Genomic DNA, 21,939 nt, shown 5'->3' with positions numbered 1-21,939 from the left:
TAAGGGGTAGGTTTAGGGGTAGGGTTGTTAAAGGGCAATAGAATATGCGGTCTGTACAGTATAAAAACCATTACGCCTATGGGATGTCCCCACTTTTCACAAATGTAAACCTGTGTGTGTGTGTGTGTGTGTGTGTGTGTGTGTGTGTGTACACTACACTACACTACTTCTAAATGCTGTCCTTTTGAACTTTATATTCATCAAAAAATCCTGAAAAAAAATGACCATGGTTTCCACAAAATATTATATAATAATCTAATATGATATTATAAATCAAAATGTTGCTTCTAAATCAGCATATTAGAATGATTTCTGAAGCATCAGTGTGACACTGAAGACTGGAATAATGATGCTGAAAATTCAGCTTTGTGTCACAGGAATAAATTACTTTATAAAATATATTAAAATAGAAAACTTATTTTAAATTGTAATAATATTTCTCAATATTACTGTTTTTTTTTTTATTTATAAATACATGAAGTCTTGGTGAGCATAAGAGATGTTTAAAAACAATTAAAAGACTCAATGACACCAAACGTCTTCTATCACTTGATTTGCCTGAAGTACTATACATTTCTTAAGATTAAGAAATTAACAGTGGAAAACGGTACATCTTTCTTGCTTGGAGTCAAAATGGTGCTAATTAATAGATCTGAATCCTTCAGTTGGCAGCTCAAATGAATAACAATTAGGCTACAGTTCACAACCTCTATTATCATTAGAGGTATATTTGGCATATAAGAATAGAAAAACAGAAATTTAAATCAACAAGATATCTAACTTGCCCTATTTACTTTTTTAATGCACGTTCCTGGTCTCACTGTGTCTAATTCATCAGTGTACATTATTTCTAACAATTCCCTCTTATCTTTCCCCCTGAATAAAGGTATCTTTGAACAAGTCTCTGATGTTGCAGGAAAGATGAACGTTAGATCGAAGGAAAAAAGGATGGCAATGCCACCACCTGCTGGATAGGAAACACTGAGACCATCCATTATACAAATGCATTAGCTCTGAAGGTGCTCTGGCCACATAAATACTTCTCAGTTGTTTTAAAGGGAGAATTATAGAAATCTAATTAGTTTATTTAATACTATTTAGCTCCCCTGATTAATTTATTTTAGATTTACATATATTTCACAAGACAAAATATTAACTGAATGTACACAAATTATCCTGTTTAAAAGTTAAGTTTAATTGGTTCTTAATATGTTGTGTTGCCACTTTATGGCAATGAACATTTGGAATTTCTGTTTTATTTATTTTTATCTTTTATTTACATTTTTGCTGATTTAGTATTTATTTTGTCTTGTGGTATATTTTTAATATAAGATATTGCATCAATAAATCCTTTTTTTTTAAAGAAACTAAAAAAGGAATCTGCAAGGGGTATGTGAACATTTGAAAACAGCTGTATATGAACAAAAACATCAATGATCACAAATGTTTTCACAACATACTCATTTTGTAAAATGCAAACATGTCAAGAATCGTGCCATGCCACTGATGTTTTTTGTTTTTTTACATATCTTTGCATGGCAGCATTACGGTGGTTATTTTTAGAGCCTGTTTCAAATTCCAGAGATTCATTCAATTTGTAGAGAATTTGTCATACAATTTGTCAATCATGGTGAATTGAAATCATGGTTATTTGACAAGTTAAGGTGTGTGTGTGTCTGTGTGTGTGTGTGCATGTTTATGTGGTTTATGAGGACACAAATTTGTGTAATAATATGGGTATGACATAGGTATTACAACGAGAAGGTGATTTATGAGGACATTTTCAGTGTCCCCGTAATTCAAAAGGCTAATAAATAATTCAGAATTAGTTTTTTTGAAAAACTAAAAATACAGAAAGTTTCCTGTAAGGGGTAGGTTTAGGTGTAGGGTTGGTGTAGGGCAATAGAATATACGGTCTGTACAGTAGAAAAACCATTACGCCTATGGAAAGTCCTCATAAACCATAAAAACAAACCTGTGTGTGTGTGTGTGTGTGTGTGTTTGTGTTTGCTATGATATAACAATTTCAAATAACAAAATTAATTTTGTTATTTATTTTGATACCAGAAAATCCTCAAACATTTGTTTAATAAAAGTAAATAGTTAAAACAAAGAAGCAAATTACAATCAGTAGGACAAATACATTTAAAAAAATACAAATGAAATAAAGTTTTTCATGTAAGTCTAACAGTATAGTATTTACCTAATAGCCTACTACAGAAATTGAATAAAGTAATCAAATGTAAAATAAAACACAGCATAGTCTTCACTGTATGACAATTAGTTTGATTTGTAAGTTACAAAAGTCATTCAGCTGAGAGGTTTACTATTTTTCTTTTATGTAGAGTCCTCACAAACAATAAAAACAAACATGTGTGTGTGTGTGTGTGTGTGTGTGTGTGTGTGTGTGTGTGTGTGTGTGTGTGTGTGTGTGTGTGTGTGTTTGTGTTTGCTATGATATAACAATTTCAAATAACAAAATTAATTGTTATTTATTTTGATACCAGAAAATCCTCAAACATTTGTTTAATAAAAGTAAATAGTTAAAACAAAGAAGCAAATTACAATCAGTAGGACAAATACATTTAAAAAAATACAAATGAAATAAAGTTTTTCATGTAGGTCTAACAGTATAGTATTTACCTAATAGCCTACTACAGAAATTGAATAAAGTAATCAAATGTAAAATAAAACACAGCATAGTCTTCACTGTATGACAATTAGTTTGATTTGTAAGTTACAAAAGTCATTCAGCTGAGAGGTTTACTATTTTTCTTTTAAGGACACAGGAGTGCTGTCACTTTAAGACCTGCTGCACGGATCCAATATACTGATACACATCTGATATTCTCCAATTGTTTACATTAAGACAAAACCAACTGTGTTTAAATGAATACATACCAAACACAGCATTTTGACATATTTGTGTGTGTATTTTGCTATTTAGGCGTGCACCCGAAGCCCAAAGTATATTTTGCTTGTCCGTGTTTACCTCCGTCTTGGAGCACGCGCACAGAAAGCCTCATGAGGAACAGCGTATGTACTCTTTCACAGCTTAATATGCATTTAATAACTCTTTTTAATTGTATAAAATTACTTCTTTTTTTTTATTGTTCCAAATGTAAACAACTATAACGATTACCTACCATGGGGATTATTATTGGAATCACTTCCAAAATGTGTACTCTTTCACAGCTTAATATGCATTTAATAACTCTTTTTAATTGTATAAAATTACTTCTTTTTTTTATTGTTCCAAATGTAAACAACTATAACGATTACCTACCATGGGGATTATTATTGGAATCACTTCCAAAATGTTTTTTTCAAGCTAATGAATGAAAAGAACACTGACAACCTATCAGAATCCATCCTGCTTTAAAGAGCCCGAGGCAGATGAGACAACTGTGGCACAGACTTATAATAAAGTCATTGTGTGTAGGATGTGTGCTAACTGTTCTAATTATAGTTATTGTTCTCATTCCATGCTGATACCACAAAGAAAAAAAATGACACATACACTCATCACATTCACACATATTCAGTCACCCACATAGACCTAAAGATCTCCATTAGCCCACCCTGAGACTCTGACCCTGATCCATACTTAGCTCCAGCACAGAACGAGACGTTAAAGATAGCTGCAGAAATGGGCCTGTTCCTCCACGGGGGCGGAACAGTGCAGCCATGCAAATGAAGTCGTGCGAGATGGGCCACTGGGTGTGAGAGTGTTCAAGGAAACCTGTGTCCACCTATGACCTGAAAACAAGCAGTTCTTTGATGCAATCAGCACATTTAACGGCCGTTTGGATGCACAGGTCTTCCTGGCCCTGAGGAATCTGGTCTGAACTCTCTGTACCGCAGTGATACACAACCTGTGTGCCTCAGGTGTCCTAGCCACGTATGGCATTATCAGATTACACACATCAACATGGTAGCGAACAGGTGCCTCATCAGCACACGGGAGCAGGTGGAGTACAAATACACACACAAACACACACATCTCGAAGGACTGGGGACTGGATGATGGAGAAATGGTCATTTATTTTGGAATATTAACAGAATAAAGTCAGTTTCTATGTTTGACAGTTTTCCATAATTTTAAAATCCGTATTTCATAATTAATTTTATTTAAGCTCTATACTTCCTAACAACATATTGTATTTATTTAGTCAAAAATATTTACTAAGAATAATTACTTAACACTCATATTTTAATTGATTGCCTTATATTAAGTAAAAACAAAAATAAATGTTTTTTTTTAAATTTTTTAGAAAATATGTGACGCATGCCTGTGCAAAACCCACCCACAATGCTTGGAGATTGTAGGTGGTTGCTAGGTTGTTTCAAAATGGTTCCTAGAGTGTTTGGAGCGTTTTTTTGGCAAGTTATAATGATATTCTGGTCTGTACATATGGCTCGGGTCCCTTCTTCAATGCAAGTTTACCTTTTTTATGTTTGCAGCATATACCAAAAAAAAGTCATGTGGCAAGTTTTAATATTTAAAGGAATAGTTCACCCAAAAATGAAATGTCATTTCAAACCTGCATTTATTTCTTCTGTGGAACACCAAAGGAGACATTTTTTACATATAATACTGCTTTTGTGCAGACAATGAATGTCAATGGGGTCCAAAACAACATTGGCCCCAATTTCATTGTGTGGACCAAAAACAGAAGAAAGTCATACAGGTTTGGAATGAAATGACGGTAAGAAAATGATGAAAGAACTTTCATTGCTTTAAGGTTAGAAGGTTGCTTGCCTGAAGCAAACAACATTATTAATGAAAGCAAATCAAAAAAACTGAAATGCATGCATGAGTGACTGAAGCCCTCACAGAACCAGACTATAGGTGAATTCTTCTTCACCTCTCACTTGGAAAAACTGGTTTTTCGTGCTCAGAAATAGAGCTAGGGAGCTTCCATTGTCTGTAGTGCAATGAAAGCCAACTGGAAAACCTGCAAAAACATTCCAGACTCACACTTTTACACAATCTTCTTCCGGCTGGAGTTACATGATGCATCTGATTGGATACTCCTCCCAATTTTGTTTGTGAAAGTTTTTCATAGTGGAAAGCAGAAAAGCAGGATCTGCAAAAAGCTTTATTTAGACATATACTTAAAACTTCTAGTAGGGCTTGCCGGTCAAGATGTTTTTAAAGAAATTATTTGACTGGAAATGTCCATATTAAACAGGAAATGACACAGGGGGTCCGCAATTCTGAGGCTGCAGGACCAACTTTTGCCACTAAATCCAAAATGACACATTCCAATCAGTCAGTCCAGCTTTGAACAATTCTAGATTCTTTATTGGCTTTGATGGTTCCATGAAGAACTTTTAACATCCATGGAACCTTTCAATTGGACAGAAGGTTTTTTTATAGTGAAAAACATTCTTGCGATTATTAAAATGCTCACTGATGCAATAAGAAAATTTTAAGGTTCATTGGAGAACCCAAAATAGTTTTTAATAGCATCACTGTGAAACACCCCTTTTGGCACTTTTATATTAAAGAAGATAAAGTTGTGAAAGAGCAGAAGTCTTTATATCTGATTTAGGTCAACGGTTTTGAAAGAAGAATAGAATTAAACCATCAACAATAAAACCTGGCCATTTGGAGGTCAATACAGGCCAGTTTTTAAGGTTGCACTAGCTAACTATCTAAACTCACTAACCCTAAAATAAACTTTTTTCAGTGTTTTAGAATAATAACAATAACAAACTTTATTTTTGCTTTTAAGTGGACAATGCAAAAATGCAAACCATGTCAGAATCGTCAGTCATCAGTTGTGAAAAGATAGTGCTGAGATGAAAAGATACAAAAAGAAACACACTTCCGTTTTTTTCTGCTATTTCACATCCTCATATTATTAATGCCTTGTCTTAGTCTTTCGCAGGTACACACACAATGTAAAACCAGTTGAAATCACACAGATCTAAGTCAACTTGAGGTGCATGAGGTCAGGAGTGTGGAGCACAGGTATACGCTGTTCTCCCAACAGGTCGGACAATTATAGTGCGTAATTAATTGCTTCTCTAATCCATTAAAGGCATCTATTTCCAGGGAGCCACAGGAGATCGTAGGATTAATTTAGACGCCTGATGAAATTTCCAAAGCGCAAGTCTTTAAAATAAGCCGAGGTGATGTCATGAGAGTTACGAGTTAATGTTTTTAAGCAGAAACTGTTACACTGAAGGATTTGGGAAAGTGTTTCACAAAGTGTTTCCTAGAAAGATGGAGAGTCACGGATTTCATGACCCCAGGACATCAGGTGGTGCCTTTTACCACAGGGCTGGTCCAAGCAAAACGCAAGTTTAAATTGCAAATAGACATCAGACGTGTGGTTTCAGTCACAAATGTTTGACGTAATGAAAGAGAAGAGAACACCACAAGTTTCAAAAGCGTACGATATTTCCTTTTGGCGTTTAAAAAAAACAAAAACAAAAATCATGTTAATTTTAACATTGAATTTGAGTCAATAAAATACAATAATAAATTAAATTGCTTATAAATAAAATAAAATAGCCACTTTTGGCCTTGCTCAAAAATGCTATTATTTTAATTTAAAAATTGAAGTTAAGAATCCATCAAATAAAAATAGCCTATAAATAAAATAAAATAAAAATGATAAAAGGACAAATTTCAAACAGACTTCATGCTGTTCCAATCATGAATGTTTGGAGTAAAGTGAAACCAACCCTGAAGTTGAGAGTCCATACGAGAGCTCAAACATCTCACCCACCTTCTACCAAAGATCCGCAGTCCAGAGAAGCTCTTGGTGTTGTTGGGACAAGGTTGAGCTGCAGGGGTTGTGATGGACAGGTCTGAACAAGACGAGGATGCTGAATCTGGACCTCCGGGGTTTTCGCCGTCCAGGGGTCGGGACAGTCCTTCCACCTCTTCCTCAGGGTGCCAATTCGACTGCTCCATTTCAGATGTGCAACCTGACTTCACTTGTCACAACTTCACACACGAAGGTCACAGGAAGCCAGTCCATCAAAGTCTCCATAGCAGATGAAACACAATACAAGGGAAACCTTTGGTTCAGAAGTGGAAGCACACTCCACGAGCAGTTTACTTCAGTACGGCTTAGTCAGGCAGTCGTGCAGAACGACACAGCACCAGGAAGTAGATCTCGACAGCTTTGACAGATAACGTCCCTTCTTTTCTTATCCATGAGCTGCAGCCAGTCGTCTTCCTCCTGCTTGGCAGCTCACCTACTGCAACTCAGCTGTCTGTTTGGCAAGAAGCTTCCCTCCAAGCAAACTCTCTCTTTGTTTCACTTTCTCCACTTGCACCAGGCATGTGCGCACAATCCAGGAAGTGTCAAACAGGTGTAGGACTCCTAGACGTGTGGCTACCTGCCCCTCACGCTGAGAGCTTTACCACCCCTGACTGACTCGTTCATGTTCAAACACAGACTTTTATCAGGTCTTCTGTCTCTAACACCTCCCCTACACCACGTTCTCCCTTCACTGGTCCAGGTTAGGACAGGAGTGTGTCACCATCTATTGGTAGATTAAAGAAACTGGTGAATGATTCTGTGGTAAACCACCACAGGAAGCCTCCATCAGTGCACACAATTTTAAATGATGGTATTGCATAATACGTTTCTACTAGGGTAGGAAGGTTTTTGTGATTACATCTTCAAATATAAAGGGTCAAAGTGCAAAAGGAGAGTACGGCAGGAGTTTTTCGGCATTATATCGTCAGAGTAGGTGGTTTTGTTCACATGGGACAGTCATCATCACTGTGTTTCGGCAGTACCGTTCTAACTCTGGAACAGAAGAGCAGATCAGGCTTCCCTCCCACTCAGACTTTACATAAAGACGGGTGGAGCGAGGCCCATGCTGCTCTCACTACGTTATGCAGGGACTACATCCAGGCATCGGCTCATATACGAGTTTGTTACACACACACACACACTATAGGGTCTCTGTTTCAGCTCAGTTACTTCATCTAAAAGGGATGAAATGCACACTTTTTAGTGTTCATTGGCAGCTCAGTTGCTGTCGTCAACTGTCTAAATGTTAGTATGTAATTGGATTTAAGCATCTAGTTTGATCATGAAATGGATTTGCAAAGTGAAATGGCATGAAAACCCAATACTAAAACCACATTTGTAAATCTAACCAAGCCTGTTAAGAACATGATCATGATTATATTTCAGTGTTGTTAAAACTGAATCTAAAACTATTTTTTTTAAATTCTGTAATTGAAATAAAACCAAAATTAAATGAATTATATACATATTAGATGAAAAAATAGATAGATAGATAGAAATGCTGCCATGGTAACTAATGGTAAGAATTTGAATTTGATGTAGTAAAATTACTAAAACTGAAATAAAAATAAATTAAAGCTATATGTGAATATTCTGTAAAAAAAAAAAAACTAATAAAAATGTCAAAAGCACATAACAAAATTACTAAAAGTGCTAAAATTAAAAACATAAATAAAAAATTTAAATATAAATAAAAAATAAATAAAATAAAATTTAAAATACAAAAATAAAAGCTATTAAAATATTAATATATGCTATAATTGTATATAAATAATATTAAAATAACTGCCATATTTCAACTCCAAAATAAAGTAAAAATACAAATAAATCTTTTAAAGAAATATATTTCTGCATAAATATATTTTTTTGCATTGTGTCATTATATGACAGTTAAACACATTTCCACCAAAAGTTATGCAGACAGAGTGGCTGAACTATTCCTATGGAATGCTGAGTGAGAGGACACGGCAGTGTTAACTTTGTCCTAGTACCTGTGAGGTTAAAGTTCACAACATTTCACACGTGTTCCGATCTCCACCTGCAGCAGAGAACACGAGAAGAGCTCTTCTGCTATGCACCATCCAGGATGAGATGATATTCATAAGCACGTGGATGTAATACCCTCCTACACACAGGGTTCTGTTAGATAACATACTGGGCTGCTCAGGTAGGGAAAATAGACAAAAAGTGGGAGGAAAGAAAGAAAGAAAGAAAGAAATAGAAAAAAAGTTAGGTGAAACCAAGAGACCAAAAAATAGCTGAAAATAAGGAAGGGACGGAAAAAGTTTGAAAGGAATGGTAATAAAAAGAAAGAATATACAGAATATATTATATAATAATGTATTATATAATAAATGTACACAAACATAAAGGTACTTCACGATGCCATAGAAGAACCTTTTTGTCTAAATGGTTCCATAAAGAACCTTCAACATCTGAAGAACCTTGCTGTTTCACAAAAGGTTCTTTTTGGCGAAATAAGGTTCTTTAGATTATAAAAACGCAAGAATGAGATGGTTCTTTAAAGAACCTTTGACTGAATGGTTCTTTGTGGAACCAAAAATGGTTCTTCTATGGCATCGCTTGAAGAACCTTTTGAAGCACCTTTATTTTTAAGAGTGTACTTCTACTCGAAATCTCCACAAAAGAGGCAGAGAGTGTAAAATATCTTTTAGCTGCAGCACTTCTAGCATTCAGTCTAATCTGAGCATTCATTTGGTTAAGTGAGCACAGAAACACATCATGTGCAGAAGTTCTTATCAGTTCATTTGATTGCAGCTCTTTTAGCCTAAACGGAGATTAAAACCCTAGTGACACCTCACAAGGCTGAGCAGGTCGACGTTTCCTGAAACGCATCTGTACTTTCACCAGACAACTCTGTCAGTGTTATTTATAAACTGCTATTGATACCAAGCAATGCAGGACGACTGATGCAGGGGAGATATACATTACACACCATCACACATATGTTATGTTTTATAGAGGTGAAGCGCTGGTGCATAACACAACGCATTTTGATGTGTATTTGTGATTATTAGTGATTAGAAGGAACTGTGCCAACTATAAGATCGATAGGTTGAATATGAAAACACGGCAGATGAATATCAGTTAGGTGGCACATAAATATAAATTATTGTAAAAATGTAAACAAAAAAGGATATACCCCAATGTACATAACTGATACAACAATTTAAAAAAATGTAAACAAACTATAATAATATGTGAAGCTATGACGTGTTCTAGTTACAAAACAAATGACAAATATTTTATTGTAAATGTATTACCTTTTTGAATAGAATATAGATTATCACTGAAATTAAAAGGTATTTTTTCTTTTTTTGTACATGAAATGTACACAATTGTACATGAAAAATGTCAATTTGACACTAATGTACACTACCACTCAAAAGTTGAGTCGACTTTTTAATATTTTTGAAAGACATCTCTTATGCTCACCTGCATTTATATGATCAAAAACAGTGCAATTATGAAATATTGTTCGAATTTAAAATAACTGCTTTTTATTTTTAGATTTAAAATGTAATTTATTCTTGTGATGCAAAGCTGAATTTTCAGCATCATTCCTCCAGTCGTCAGTGTCACATGATCCTTCAGAAATCATTCTTATATGCTGATTTGCTGCTCAAGAAAGATTTCCGATTATTATCAGTGCTGAAAAGAGCTGTGCTGCTTCATACAGTATTTTTCTAGAAACTGATATATTTTTTTCAGGATTCTTCTATGAATAGAAAGTTCAATGAACAGCCTTAATTTGAAATAGATATTTTTGTATCAATTTAAAAGTCTTTACTGTCACTTTTGATTGATTATTTGCATTATTTTAAAATCTATGTCTGATTCATTTAGCTGTAGCAACCAAGACCAATTAGGACAGTATTTCTCAGTTTTCTCACTGTATACGTTTCTTTTAATCCCAACTATCTGAAATTATTGTAAAAATGTAAACAAAAAAGGATATACCCCAATGTACATAACTGATACAACAATTTAAAAAAATGTAAACAAACTATAATAATATGTGAAGCTATGACGTGTTCTAGTTACAAAACAAATGACAAATATTTTATTGTAAATGTATTACCTTTTTGAATAGAATATAGATTATCACTGAAATTAAAAGGTATTTTTTCTTTTTTTGTACATGAAATGTACACAATTGTACATGAAAAATGTCAATTTGACACTAATGTACACTACCACTCAAAAGTTGAGTCGACTTTTTAATATTTTTGAAAGACATCTCTTATGCTCACCTGCATTTATATGATCAAAAACAGTGCAATTATGAAATATTGTTCGAATTTAAAATAACTGCTTTTTATTTTTAGATTTAAAATGTAATTTATTCTTGTGATGCAAAGCTGAATTTTCAGCATCATTCCTCCAGTCGTCAGTGTCACATGATCCTTCAGAAATCATTCTTATATGCTGATTTGCTGCTCAAGAAAGATTTCCGATTATTATCAGTGCTGAAAAGAGCTGTGCTGCTTCATACAGTATTTTTCTAGAAACTGATATATTTTTTTCAGGATTCTTCTATGAATAGAAAGTTCAATGAACAGCCTTAATTTGAAATAGATATTTTTGTATCAATTTAAAAGTCTTTACTGTCACTTTTGATTGATTATTTGCATTATTTTAAAATCTATGTCTGATTCATTTAGCTGTAGCAACCAAGACCAATTAGGACAGTATTTCTCAGTTTTCTCACTGTATACGTTTCTTTTAATCCCAACTATCTGAGGTTTATCTGAGGTAACTCAACACCATGTCAAATCAGGTGGCAAAGAATTCCTCCATTGGCCTGCAAACACTTATCATCTCTAGAGAAATGGTGCTGCTGGTGTAATATTTTCAGACACATTTTGAATCAATCACTGATCATTTTGACCAAACTGCCTCACAGCTATCATTCATTCATTCAGCTCCTGCAACAGCGGTAGAGACGATGACACATTTGCGGTCAAAATGTTCTCGCCCGTCACAAGCCTTTTTTTTAGCAAGTGATGAGATGGGAAGGTTCAACTCTAAAAGCAACTATAGATTTGCCCAGCCTTCCTACAGTAGTTTAACTTTGTCTATGCTTGCACATGTAATACTAGTTGTAGCAGGTTTAATTTTGACTTGAATGGTGAAACTAACTGCTGTCTGCAACAGACCTCTGTGAGCCACAGCTCATTTCCTTTTATGCGTCAGCTTTCATGTCAGTCCCCTTTGAGGTCTGGCTGAGCCAGGACACTAACCCGGTCCTGCCTGATGAATTCAAAGTTATTTAGAGATGCGGGTTTTGATGTTGCAGAACAGGTGTTGCTGGAAAACCCTTTGTTCTGACAAAAGTCTGTCTGTCTGTCTGTCTATCTATCTATCTATCTATCTACTTCTCTATTGCATAGACTCATAGAGCTCTGCTGAATGTAAGTTATTGTGTCATCTACAACAAAATTATACTACAAAGGAGGAACTCTGGGATCTCATTTAGCCTGAAAGGCTGGTTTAATGTCATTTGATGCTTTTGATTTTGTGCTGATTACAGTGACCTGTTTAGATTCATCAAAAACATCAAGAGGCGAGAGAGAGAAAGAGACAAACTGTTTGATTGTGTGTCCATTACAATTAAACTACAGGAACAATAGATGGGCACAAAACAGACATCAGCAGGTCATTCAAGCTGGATCTGAAACAAACCTTGTGGTTCGCAAATATGTTTTAGGTTGGATTAGTCCTTAGGCCTTTAAATACAGACTGTTTTAATATAATACGATTGGTTGGATGGCAATATGATTCCAAACCTGTATGAATTTCTTTATTCTGTTGAACACAAAAGAAGATATTTTTAAGAATGTTCGTAAACCAACATGCAGTTGACGGTATAGTCCAGGGGTGGCGAACGTCGGTCCTGGAGAGCCGCAGCCCTGCAGAGTTTTGCTTCAACCCTAATCAAACACACCTGAACAAGCTAATCAAGGTCTGAACAGTTACTAGGAAGCTACAGGCAGGTGAGTTTTAATTAGGGTTGGAGCTGAACTCTGCAGGGCTGCGGCTCTCCAGGACCGGAGTTCGCCACCCCTGGTATAGTCGTTGACTTCCATAGTATTTTTTTTTCCATACTATGGAAGTCAGTGGCTACCGTCAACTGTTTGGTTGAGTTAATGATGAAAGAACTTTCATTTTTGGGTGATTTATCCCTTTAAGTCAAGTTACGGGCAGGTTAACTATATGGCAATACAACATCTTTGAACATCTTATAAAATTATAAAAGCCCCAATTATGATGAAGATATCTTTATCTGCAGGCAATTGTAAAATGTCAGAATTCACAAATCAATGCTGTTGCAGAGACATCCGTGTGGCTACAGATACAGAGCAATCCACCAGAGATGTAAAGTATTTGAATAAATGTAATTAATTACTGTACTTGAGTATCTTTTTGGATACTCTGTAGTTTTACTGAGCATCAAAGCTATTAGCAACTTTTACTCTCTACTTCCCTACATTTTCTACAAAGTACTCTTTACTCAATTACATTTGTAATGAGTGTTGCTGTAATGACTGTAATGCTGTAACACTTTATTTTAAGGTGTCCTTACACATGTTACGTGTACTTACTATTATAATAACAATTAATTAAGCATAATTACATGCAAGTAACCTTAAGCCAAACCAAATCCTTACCCTAACCATACAGTACATGTAATTAATTAATATTACTCAGTACTTATATGTATAATTACACTGTAAGGACACCTTAAAATAAAGTGTAACCCTAGCTTTTTCTCCAGCAGTTTATTTCTGCTACAAAAGAAGTGACATCGCCCACTAAAGGGCACTGAAAGCACAACATCATGTCAACAAGGCTACTTTACGTGAATGCGAGTTCCTTAGCAAGTAGTTGTGAATTCACAAGTGTGAGATGAGGACATGACTGCAGTCGGCAATAAGGCCGAAACCAGCACATCCAGTGCAAAAGGCTTTGACTTTAGAAATTTTACTTAACATTATTTAATTTACCCATAATACTGAAGAGACCTTTTTGAAGGATATTGGTTTTTTTTTGTTTAAAATATATATATATATTTTGGTTTTAGAAGATAAACGTGATTGCTCTCCTCACAAATCAGCTCTTTCTTGTTTTTCACTGGTATGTCACTCTGACCAGTGCATCTTTGAGCCTATATTTAGTATAAGTAAAATACTTAAAGGCACAATATGTAAGTTTTCACCGCTAGAGGGCGCGTATTCGAAACAAACAAAGAAACAAAGGCGTAGTTTGATGACGCCGTGACTGAGTGTGGAATCATGGGAGTTGTCGTCTGTCGTCTCATATCATGTTCATGGATGAGCTAATGATTTATTAACGTAGTAGAATTAAGCAGGGTGAGGCTGAAAGCCGTCAAAGCGAAACGAGCGTGACACCTGGCTCGAAAGCAGCGGAGCTTTTATTATGCCACAGTCGACCGCTTCTGCTCCTTCCGGTCGTGTGTATGTGGGGTAAAGCAGCACTGTTTTATCATACTAGATACATTTGAAAGTTCTGTTATAATGCTACTCTGTGCGGTCGTCACCGATCTAATAAAACGCACAACATATTAAAGCGTCTTTGGTGTTTCCATGTTTGCTACAAAACAAAACCGGAAATCGAGGGGTTATGATGTCATTAGCAGGCGACATAATGACACTATAGACACGGTCCGTGTCACTAGTTAAAATTGCTTATTTCTCTGGATTTAAACATTCTTCGAAACATTTGGGATAATGTAAGTACACAAGTCAGCAAAATATATAGCACTGTTCTAGTGGTTTTTGGATATTTTAGTAAAAAAAATCTTACATATTGTGCCTTTAAGTACTGTTAAAATCAGACACTCCAAGTCTTTTACTCAAGTTGTTTTGGAATGACTTGTAACTTGTAATGGAGTAATTTTCACTGTAGGCCTAATGTATCTGTAGGCTACTTTTACTCGAGTATGGTTTTCAGGTACTCTTTACACCTCTGCAATCCACTGCTAATAGACCAAGCTTTTTATTAGACTACAGTAAAAGGTACAAGCAGTAATTTTTATGCGCTGGGTGTTTACGAGATAAACTGAGTAGTTTGTCGGCGGTCACGTGATCGCAAAATAACCACGAGCTAGCGACTCGCGCCATTTAAAATTAAACAGCCGTTTATAGCCTTTATCTCATGTGACTGTGGTTTTAAGGACTTTTTAAAAATGTCCACTGCTAATAGACCAAGCTTTTTATTAGACTACAGTAAAAGGTACAAGCAGTCATTTTTATGCGCTGGGTGTTTACGAGATAAACTGAGTAGTTTGTCGGCGGTCACGTGATCGCAAAATAACCACGAGCTAGCGACTCGCGCCATTTAAAATTAAACAGCCGTTTATAGCCTTTATCTCATGTGACTGTGGTTTTAAGGAAAATTTATTAATTTATTTAGGGTCAAAATATTTTAATTAGACAAAATATTACTGAGTGTACCGTTTATGAAGATCGACTGTTGCACAATAGCGCCGCCTGTTGGTCACCATATGACACTAGACAGATCCACGTATTTACGTGTAGCCTACACGTAACCTTGACACTGGTTACCACAGTATACGAGTGCAAAAAGTGTGTAGGTGAGAGAGAAATGTATACCACTGCTGCTGAATCGAGAACATTAATAGTCGTCTGTACTCTTTGTACCTTACCACATTGTGCTTTTTGTACCACCTGAGAGCATCAATTGGCTCTTAGATTACACGTGCTACAAATGAGCAAGAAAGCACTTCATTAATTCAAGTTGAGGCGCGTCTCAGTGCAATGCTACAGCGAGACAAAATATTACTGAGTGTACCGTTTATGAAGATCGACTGTTGCACAATAGCGCCGCCTGTTGGTCACCATATGACACTAGACAGATCCACGTATTTACGTGTAGCCTACACGTAACCTTGACACTGGTTACCACAGTATACGAGTGCAAAAAGTGTGTAGGTGAGAGAGAAATGTATACCACTGCTGCTGAATCGAGAACATTAATAGTCGTCTGTACTCTTTGTACCTTACCACATTGTGCTTTTTGTACCATCTGAGAGCATCAATTGGCTCTTAGATTACACGTGCCACAAATGAGCAAGAAAGCACTTCATTAATTCAAGTTGAGGCGCGTCTCAGTGCAATGCTACAGCTTTCACTAGTGTGAGTTTTAGCCAGTGCAATGGCGCCATCTACTGTTCACAAAAGACAAAACGCTTTACACAAGGCTGAGAAGGCCAAGATGTCCTATTCATCATATTATGAATGTGCCAAAACATTCAAGCCAGGCTGTACAGTGCACTGCATTTCACAGCATCTCCTGTTTACATGGAATATAAATGACTGCAGAAACGTGACAGACTGAATAATGATGTGGTAAGGCAGTCCAGCAGAAGGTTTTAGAGAAAAATGCTATGATGGATGAGACTACAATACGTAATTTGCACTGCTGTTTGTCTAGAATTTTACATTTGAATACTAATGCACTTTTCTCTTTCTTTTTTTAGTTTATCCTTATTCAGTAAATTGGACACACAGAGGCAAAATAATAAAAGCGTCAAGCTACTTTGAAGTTTTGAAGCAAATGGAAGTTCCCAATGTATTTCAAGATCGATTTTAGATTTAAATGTGCAGCCTGACTTTAGGGTCTATATGTGATGCTGAAAGTGGCATTTAGAGCTTTGCAGCTGAACATGATTAAATTGGACATCTTGAGACTAGTGAAGGGTGGCAGCAATATATGATAGAACAGGGTGGAGAATAAAAGGGTCATGATGATTAGATAAGCCACTGTTATTTCATTTCATATTTGAGCTGATCATCACTAGTGATGGAGAGATTGTTGCCAAACAACTAGTTCGATTTTTTTTATATATATATATATATATATATATAGTATAGTTTATAATGTATTTTCCTTTACATTTTAGGCAGGGATACTTTCTTCTACATCGTTGGTTTTATCCACTCGAGCAGATGGTGTTTGTTTATTTCTCGCGAGATTTGCGGTCAATAGTTTTAAACGCGCGTTGCAACGCACTGTGTGACGAGTTTAATGCCCCAAACTGAGAGTTAAGTTCCGATCAAAAGCTCGTTTTAAGTATTTGAAGCAAATTCTACCCGCTCCTACATTTACAGACACCTGCCACACAGCGCAATCCTTTTGATTCACGGTGTGTTGATTCGGCACAAATTCAGCAGCAACAACAACAAAAAGCCTATTTCGAGCAGCCTCACAAATATGTCATGGCGGCCCAGAAAAAACTGTTAACTCCTGACAATTTCATTGGTTAACGGAGCGGCCACCTCTTTCATAACATGGTAGGAGCATTCGCTTGCGTAGAATATGCTGTAAATCTATTTCTTCCTCCGTGAACAGATATAAAGCGTCGTGGCGGCGGTGCGCGTGTGTTCGGTTTGATCAAAAGAACAGCTATGAACCGCATTGAGTCGTATGTGACAGCGGCTTTTACTTGGACTTGATGTTAGGTTATGGGGGAGTGAAGTGGAGTCAGGCAGACATGGTGGTCTGGATGGGGGGATGCAGTCACTTTTGCTGGCGCTTTATCCAGTGAAACATGTTGTACTGAACGTTTAGTTGAATATAGATCAGCTAAGCCTGTGATTTCTGTAGTATTGATAAGGACATTTATTGTACATTTGTTTTTACATTTCATATTTGAAAATATGTTGTGGATTGACAGTATTCATAAAGAGGAGTTGGAACTGGGTGTATATATTTCAGTGTGAAAGGGGATAGAAATAAAAAACACATTAGTACTTTTGAGGAAGCCATATAGACATAAGATGCATTTGTCTGGATCCTATTTATACATGTAACAATTATGTTTTGTATAAGTGTCAATGATAAATAAGAATGTCCAAAATTATTTGCGTAGAATATGCTGTAAATCTATTTCTTCCTCCGTGAACAGATATAAAGCGTCGTGGCGGCGGTGCGCGTGTGTTCGGTTTGATCAAAAGAACAGCTATGAACCGCATTGAGTCGTATGTGACAGCGGCTTTTACTTGGACTTGATGTTAGGTTATGGGGGAGTGAAGTGGAGTCAGGCAGACATGGTGGTCTGGATGGGGGGATGCAGTCACTTTTGCTGGCGCTTTATCCAGTGAAACATGTTGTACTGAACGTTTAGTTGAATATAGATCAGCTAAGCCTGTGATTTCTGTAGTATTGATAAGGACATTTATTGTACATTTGTTTTTACATTTCATATTTGAAAATATGTTGTGGATTGACACAGTATTCATAAAGAGGAGTTGGAACTGGGTGTATATATTTCAGTGTGAAAGGGGATAGAAATAAAAAACACATTAGTACTTTTGAGGAAGCCATATAGACATAAGATGCATTTGTCTGGATCCTATTTATACATGTAACAATAATGTTTTGTATAAGTGTCAAATGATAAATAAGAATGTTTAAATTATATATATATATACTGGCTATAAAAAAGATTATTTTCTTTTTTTTTTTAAAAAAAGGTTTTTTTTGTCACATGGCAACAAAATGGCTTCTTGGCAGTTGCACTGACTGAAGTTTTTCATATATTAACAATGTTTATTTTTTTAAAAGTGCTTACTTTTTAGAGAAATAATGATAAAAGATTATGATAAATGACTTGTATCGGCATTTTCAGGGATGTCTGCCTTTTAATGTAACTTTTGACAGTCCTGGGACAGTCTTGGGTTTCTTTTTAACGTAAAGTTTTGCAAAAACAAACCAGAAACTGAAAACACATTAGTCATAGAAAAGGGGAATTCAACTCGTTCTTTAAGTCTCAAAAATGTCATAAAAAAGAGGGTCACGTCATTAACTCATATGCGGTGGACATTTCATAAAAAGAATTACATATGGTTTTGTAAGTGATGTATATATTTTAATGGCAGTAGAATAGAAAAAAATAGAATATTTTATAGTTATTAATACTATTATTGGGGAAGTTCACTATACGTCAAATTAAAGTTTTTGGCTTTCATTATTTTATGACTTTATAAACAAAACTAGGCATAGTGCAGTGTATAAATGTAAAATGTGAAACTTAGTTTGAGCATATAATATTGTCATTAATAAATAGCTTATAATATTGGTAGATTCGTTAAGCAGCACCTTTTCCTTATTTTATTACAGTCTGGCACTTTTCATGTATGCATATTGTGTGCATAATTTAACCAGTTATATTTACTGTATATTTGAAATAGATATTTTGTGTTTGTTTATAGCAATATTCATATATAATCAACATGCTAATAAAAAAAACGTATTTTGCTGTCTGTGAGTATAAATGCATGAGTTTGAGTGAGTTAGACTGCCACTTCTATTCTCCAGATGAGTTTCGCCGAGTTTACATCCGGGTTTTTCCCTAGGCAATGGGAGACGCACTACCGCTGTTCCTTAGGCAAAGTGAAATAAATTCGCCGCACCGTCACAAAAAATAGTCCTCTTCCCAAACACGTTTTGAGGTAACTCCACGTCCACTTTTACACTAAGCACGCGTACTTTTACAGTAATCACCATGTTTCGGAATCGTTTGGATGGATGTTTGGAGTATTTGTGCTTTTTGACGGCTACTTTTCCTGCCCCCTTCGTCTCCCTCTTCCTGCGCGGATGAATCGTCGGGTGCTGCGGCTGTGGTGAATGAGATTGAAGAAGAGTTCTTGTTTTGTATCTCAGTTTCTCTCTTTTTTACACACACAAATTAAAATTAAACAAACAAAAAATAAGGTCGTTAACCTCGCTAAATTCAGCCCAGAGCACCACTACAGCTATGTGAGGGATCGGATCGGACCGAGATCTCGGGAGTGTTTGTAAATATTTCTTTAAATAATTTGTGGGGAGAGAGAGAGAGAGAGAGAGAGGCACTACTGCTCAAGTGAGTAGAGGAGGGTAAGTGCACCTTGGGATCTTTTTTTTTATTATTGCAACTTTTATGCGCCTCGTTTTTGGACTTTAATCGTTCAGAGACTCTTCGTCGCTTTTCCGAATCCAAACCCCGTCGCGATCGGGTTGGTAGAGAGGTCAGGATCCCGATGATTTTGGAGCAGAATGTCCGCTTATTTCTAGGACTTGAGTGGTGTATTTCTAAGTGCAGCGCGTGAACCGAACGTTCCGCGCGTTTTGTTATTTTGTAACATTTTAAACTTCGCTGGATACATTGTTGCCTCAACGGTTGTTTCCAGCTCAGTGGAAACAGTGTATCCGATGGCAGAGAGGGGATAAAAGAAGGTAGAATGAAGATCTTTTGCTCATGCATGGCTTGAGAAAAAAAAAAAAAAAAAAAGATTCACTCCTATTTTGGTAGTTTTCAAGGCTTTTAGTGTCTGGGCTTGTAGTGGGTGGGTGATAAAGTGATGCTTTTTAAAACACTGCGATGTTGTTGTTGTTGTTGTTTGTTTAGAAAGTGTTTTTTTTTTTATGTTTCTTTTTTTTTTTTTGGTTATTGGCGCTGATGTGTTTTAGCTTGTACCAACTACAAGCAGATTCTTTTAGAGAGTGGAAAAAATTGTAGTCTATTGTAGTGGATCAAACATGCATTTCCCCCTGAATCGTTGTGAAAGTATGCTGTCGGTAAACACTCTGGGCATCATCTTCCGTGTTTCCCTGAGGTTTATAATAGTGGCCTATTCAAAGTGCTGCTTAACTTTTCCTGTCACTTGCACATCCCTGATCAGATGTACAGAACTACAGGCCGGTTTCATGTATAGCTCAGGATAATCTGGGGTCAAACTGCACCTTAACTTCTCTGTCAGAGTGTTTTGCACACTATTGTAGAGCTGGATCATTTTGTAAAGCCTTGTTTGAAATGTAGGTGCTTTTTCAACAGATTTAGAATCATAGTTTTCAACTGATTGTTGATGTTTGTCAAACGTTAGTAACATGTTGTTTGTTATTGCTATTGATTAACTTTGTTTTTCTGCTCATGTTCTGCTTTCATTATGTGTATATTTTGATATTCACTTGTTTGAGAAACTTTACAATGCGTTTACACCCTCATCTGAAATGCTGAGCTCTTTTTCTTTAGGTTTTGATTTCTTTATCCAGGTAGTTTCACTTTTAATGTTTGCACTGTGGTAGTCCGATCTTTTGGGTATTTATGATTCCACGTACCAATGTACGTAATGGATCGAATTCCTTTATAATACTCAGAAACTCCATTGAAATATACACAGGAGTTTTGTTGTTGATGCAATTCATTAATATCAAGCAGTTATGCAAAACAAAACGTATTGGCTTATGTAACATGACACTGGAAGTATTTTAGTCCTATAACTTGTGTCCTGTCAGGTGTAGTTGTGATATTCTGTTACCTCATCTAGGCCTGGATACTATTTATAATGGACAATAATTCACATTACCCTTATGTCGTCTACTTTTTTTAGCCATCTTATATCAGTTTGCTTAAGTTTATTCATTCTCAGCACTCAGATGAATCAGTTGTTAACAGTTGAATTAAATAATTTCCATGATTGTCTGTTGATACATTTATAGGTATTTCTTTTAAATAAAATGCTTAGTTTTTATGTGGCGTAATACTATTTTGTTGTACAATGTACCTGATTGATTACGGTAATATGTTGTTTCAACTTATTCTCACTTTTGTGTAATTCATATTGCTATGTTTTACTTTTTTAAATATAAAGTACATTTATATATTCAGGAAACTACAACTAAAAGTTTTATTCTGGGATATAGACTTTACAGTTTTACAAAGAACATTGCAACAGGTCACCAAAAACTTCACAGAGACCAGGAAAGTCCCCTGTTACTGTACTGTATAGCTTTCCTATTGCAAATAAGAGCCTAATTTGAATTGTAAACTCAAATGTAAATATATTAATTTTTCATTATATAAATGCTAATGTTGTCCTCTTTTTTTATATTTAATATGTAGGGTTTTAAGTCAGCATCATGATTCAACATAAATCTCTTTTATGGCATCCATGACACAATTTTAGAGCTCATTTTCCCCTGGCTATTTTAGGGTAATGTACCTCTTACCAACGTTTCATGAGTTCAGTTATGATATTATTATTTACTTTAATACTTTCATTGTCACTATTTAATAATAATAATTAAGGCTGTGCACAAATAGTCGAAT

At 35.6% G+C, this 21,939-nt stretch overlaps 2 protein-coding genes across 8 annotated transcripts in view; one reads left to right on the top strand and one right to left on the bottom strand.

The window, feature by feature from the left end:
• The window catches only part of LOC107569712 (diacylglycerol kinase zeta-like), a 28,421-nt gene extending 21,024 nt beyond the window's left edge, over window positions 1-7,397 (bottom strand). The window contains exon 1 of the mRNA XM_016255853.1: window positions 6,744-7,397. Within this exon, the coding sequence (XP_016111339.1) occupies window positions 6,744-6,931 (188 nt within the window). The 5' untranslated portion in view covers window positions 6,932-7,397. The remainder of the gene's footprint in view (window positions 1-6,743) is intronic.
• A 9,498-nt stretch (window positions 7,398-16,895) lies between these two features.
• LOC107569713 (PHD finger protein 21A) overlaps window positions 16,896-21,939 on the top strand; it is a 26,633-nt gene continuing 21,589 nt past the window's right edge. For 5 of the 7 annotated variants that reach the window (XM_016255857.1, XM_016255858.1, XM_016255859.1 and 2 more), the window contains exon 1: window positions 19,453-19,727. The gene's annotated coding sequence lies outside the window, so the exon portion shown is untranslated. Of the gene's footprint in view, window positions 17,144-19,452; window positions 19,728-19,774; window positions 20,067-21,939 lie in introns of those variants that run through there. The other 2 variants (XM_016255856.1, XM_016255855.1) reach the window with 2 other exon arrangements.

The sequence above is a fragment of the Sinocyclocheilus grahami genome, unplaced genomic scaffold, assembly GCF_001515645.1.
Source record: "Sinocyclocheilus grahami isolate Dianchi unplaced genomic scaffold, SAMN03320097.WGS_v1.1 scaffold1374.1, whole genome shotgun sequence".
Classification (NCBI taxonomy): Eukaryota; Metazoa; Chordata; class Actinopteri; order Cypriniformes; family Cyprinidae; genus Sinocyclocheilus; species Sinocyclocheilus grahami.
Note: the sequence above shows the minus strand (reverse complement) of the source record. Positions and strands in the feature narration are given on the sequence as shown.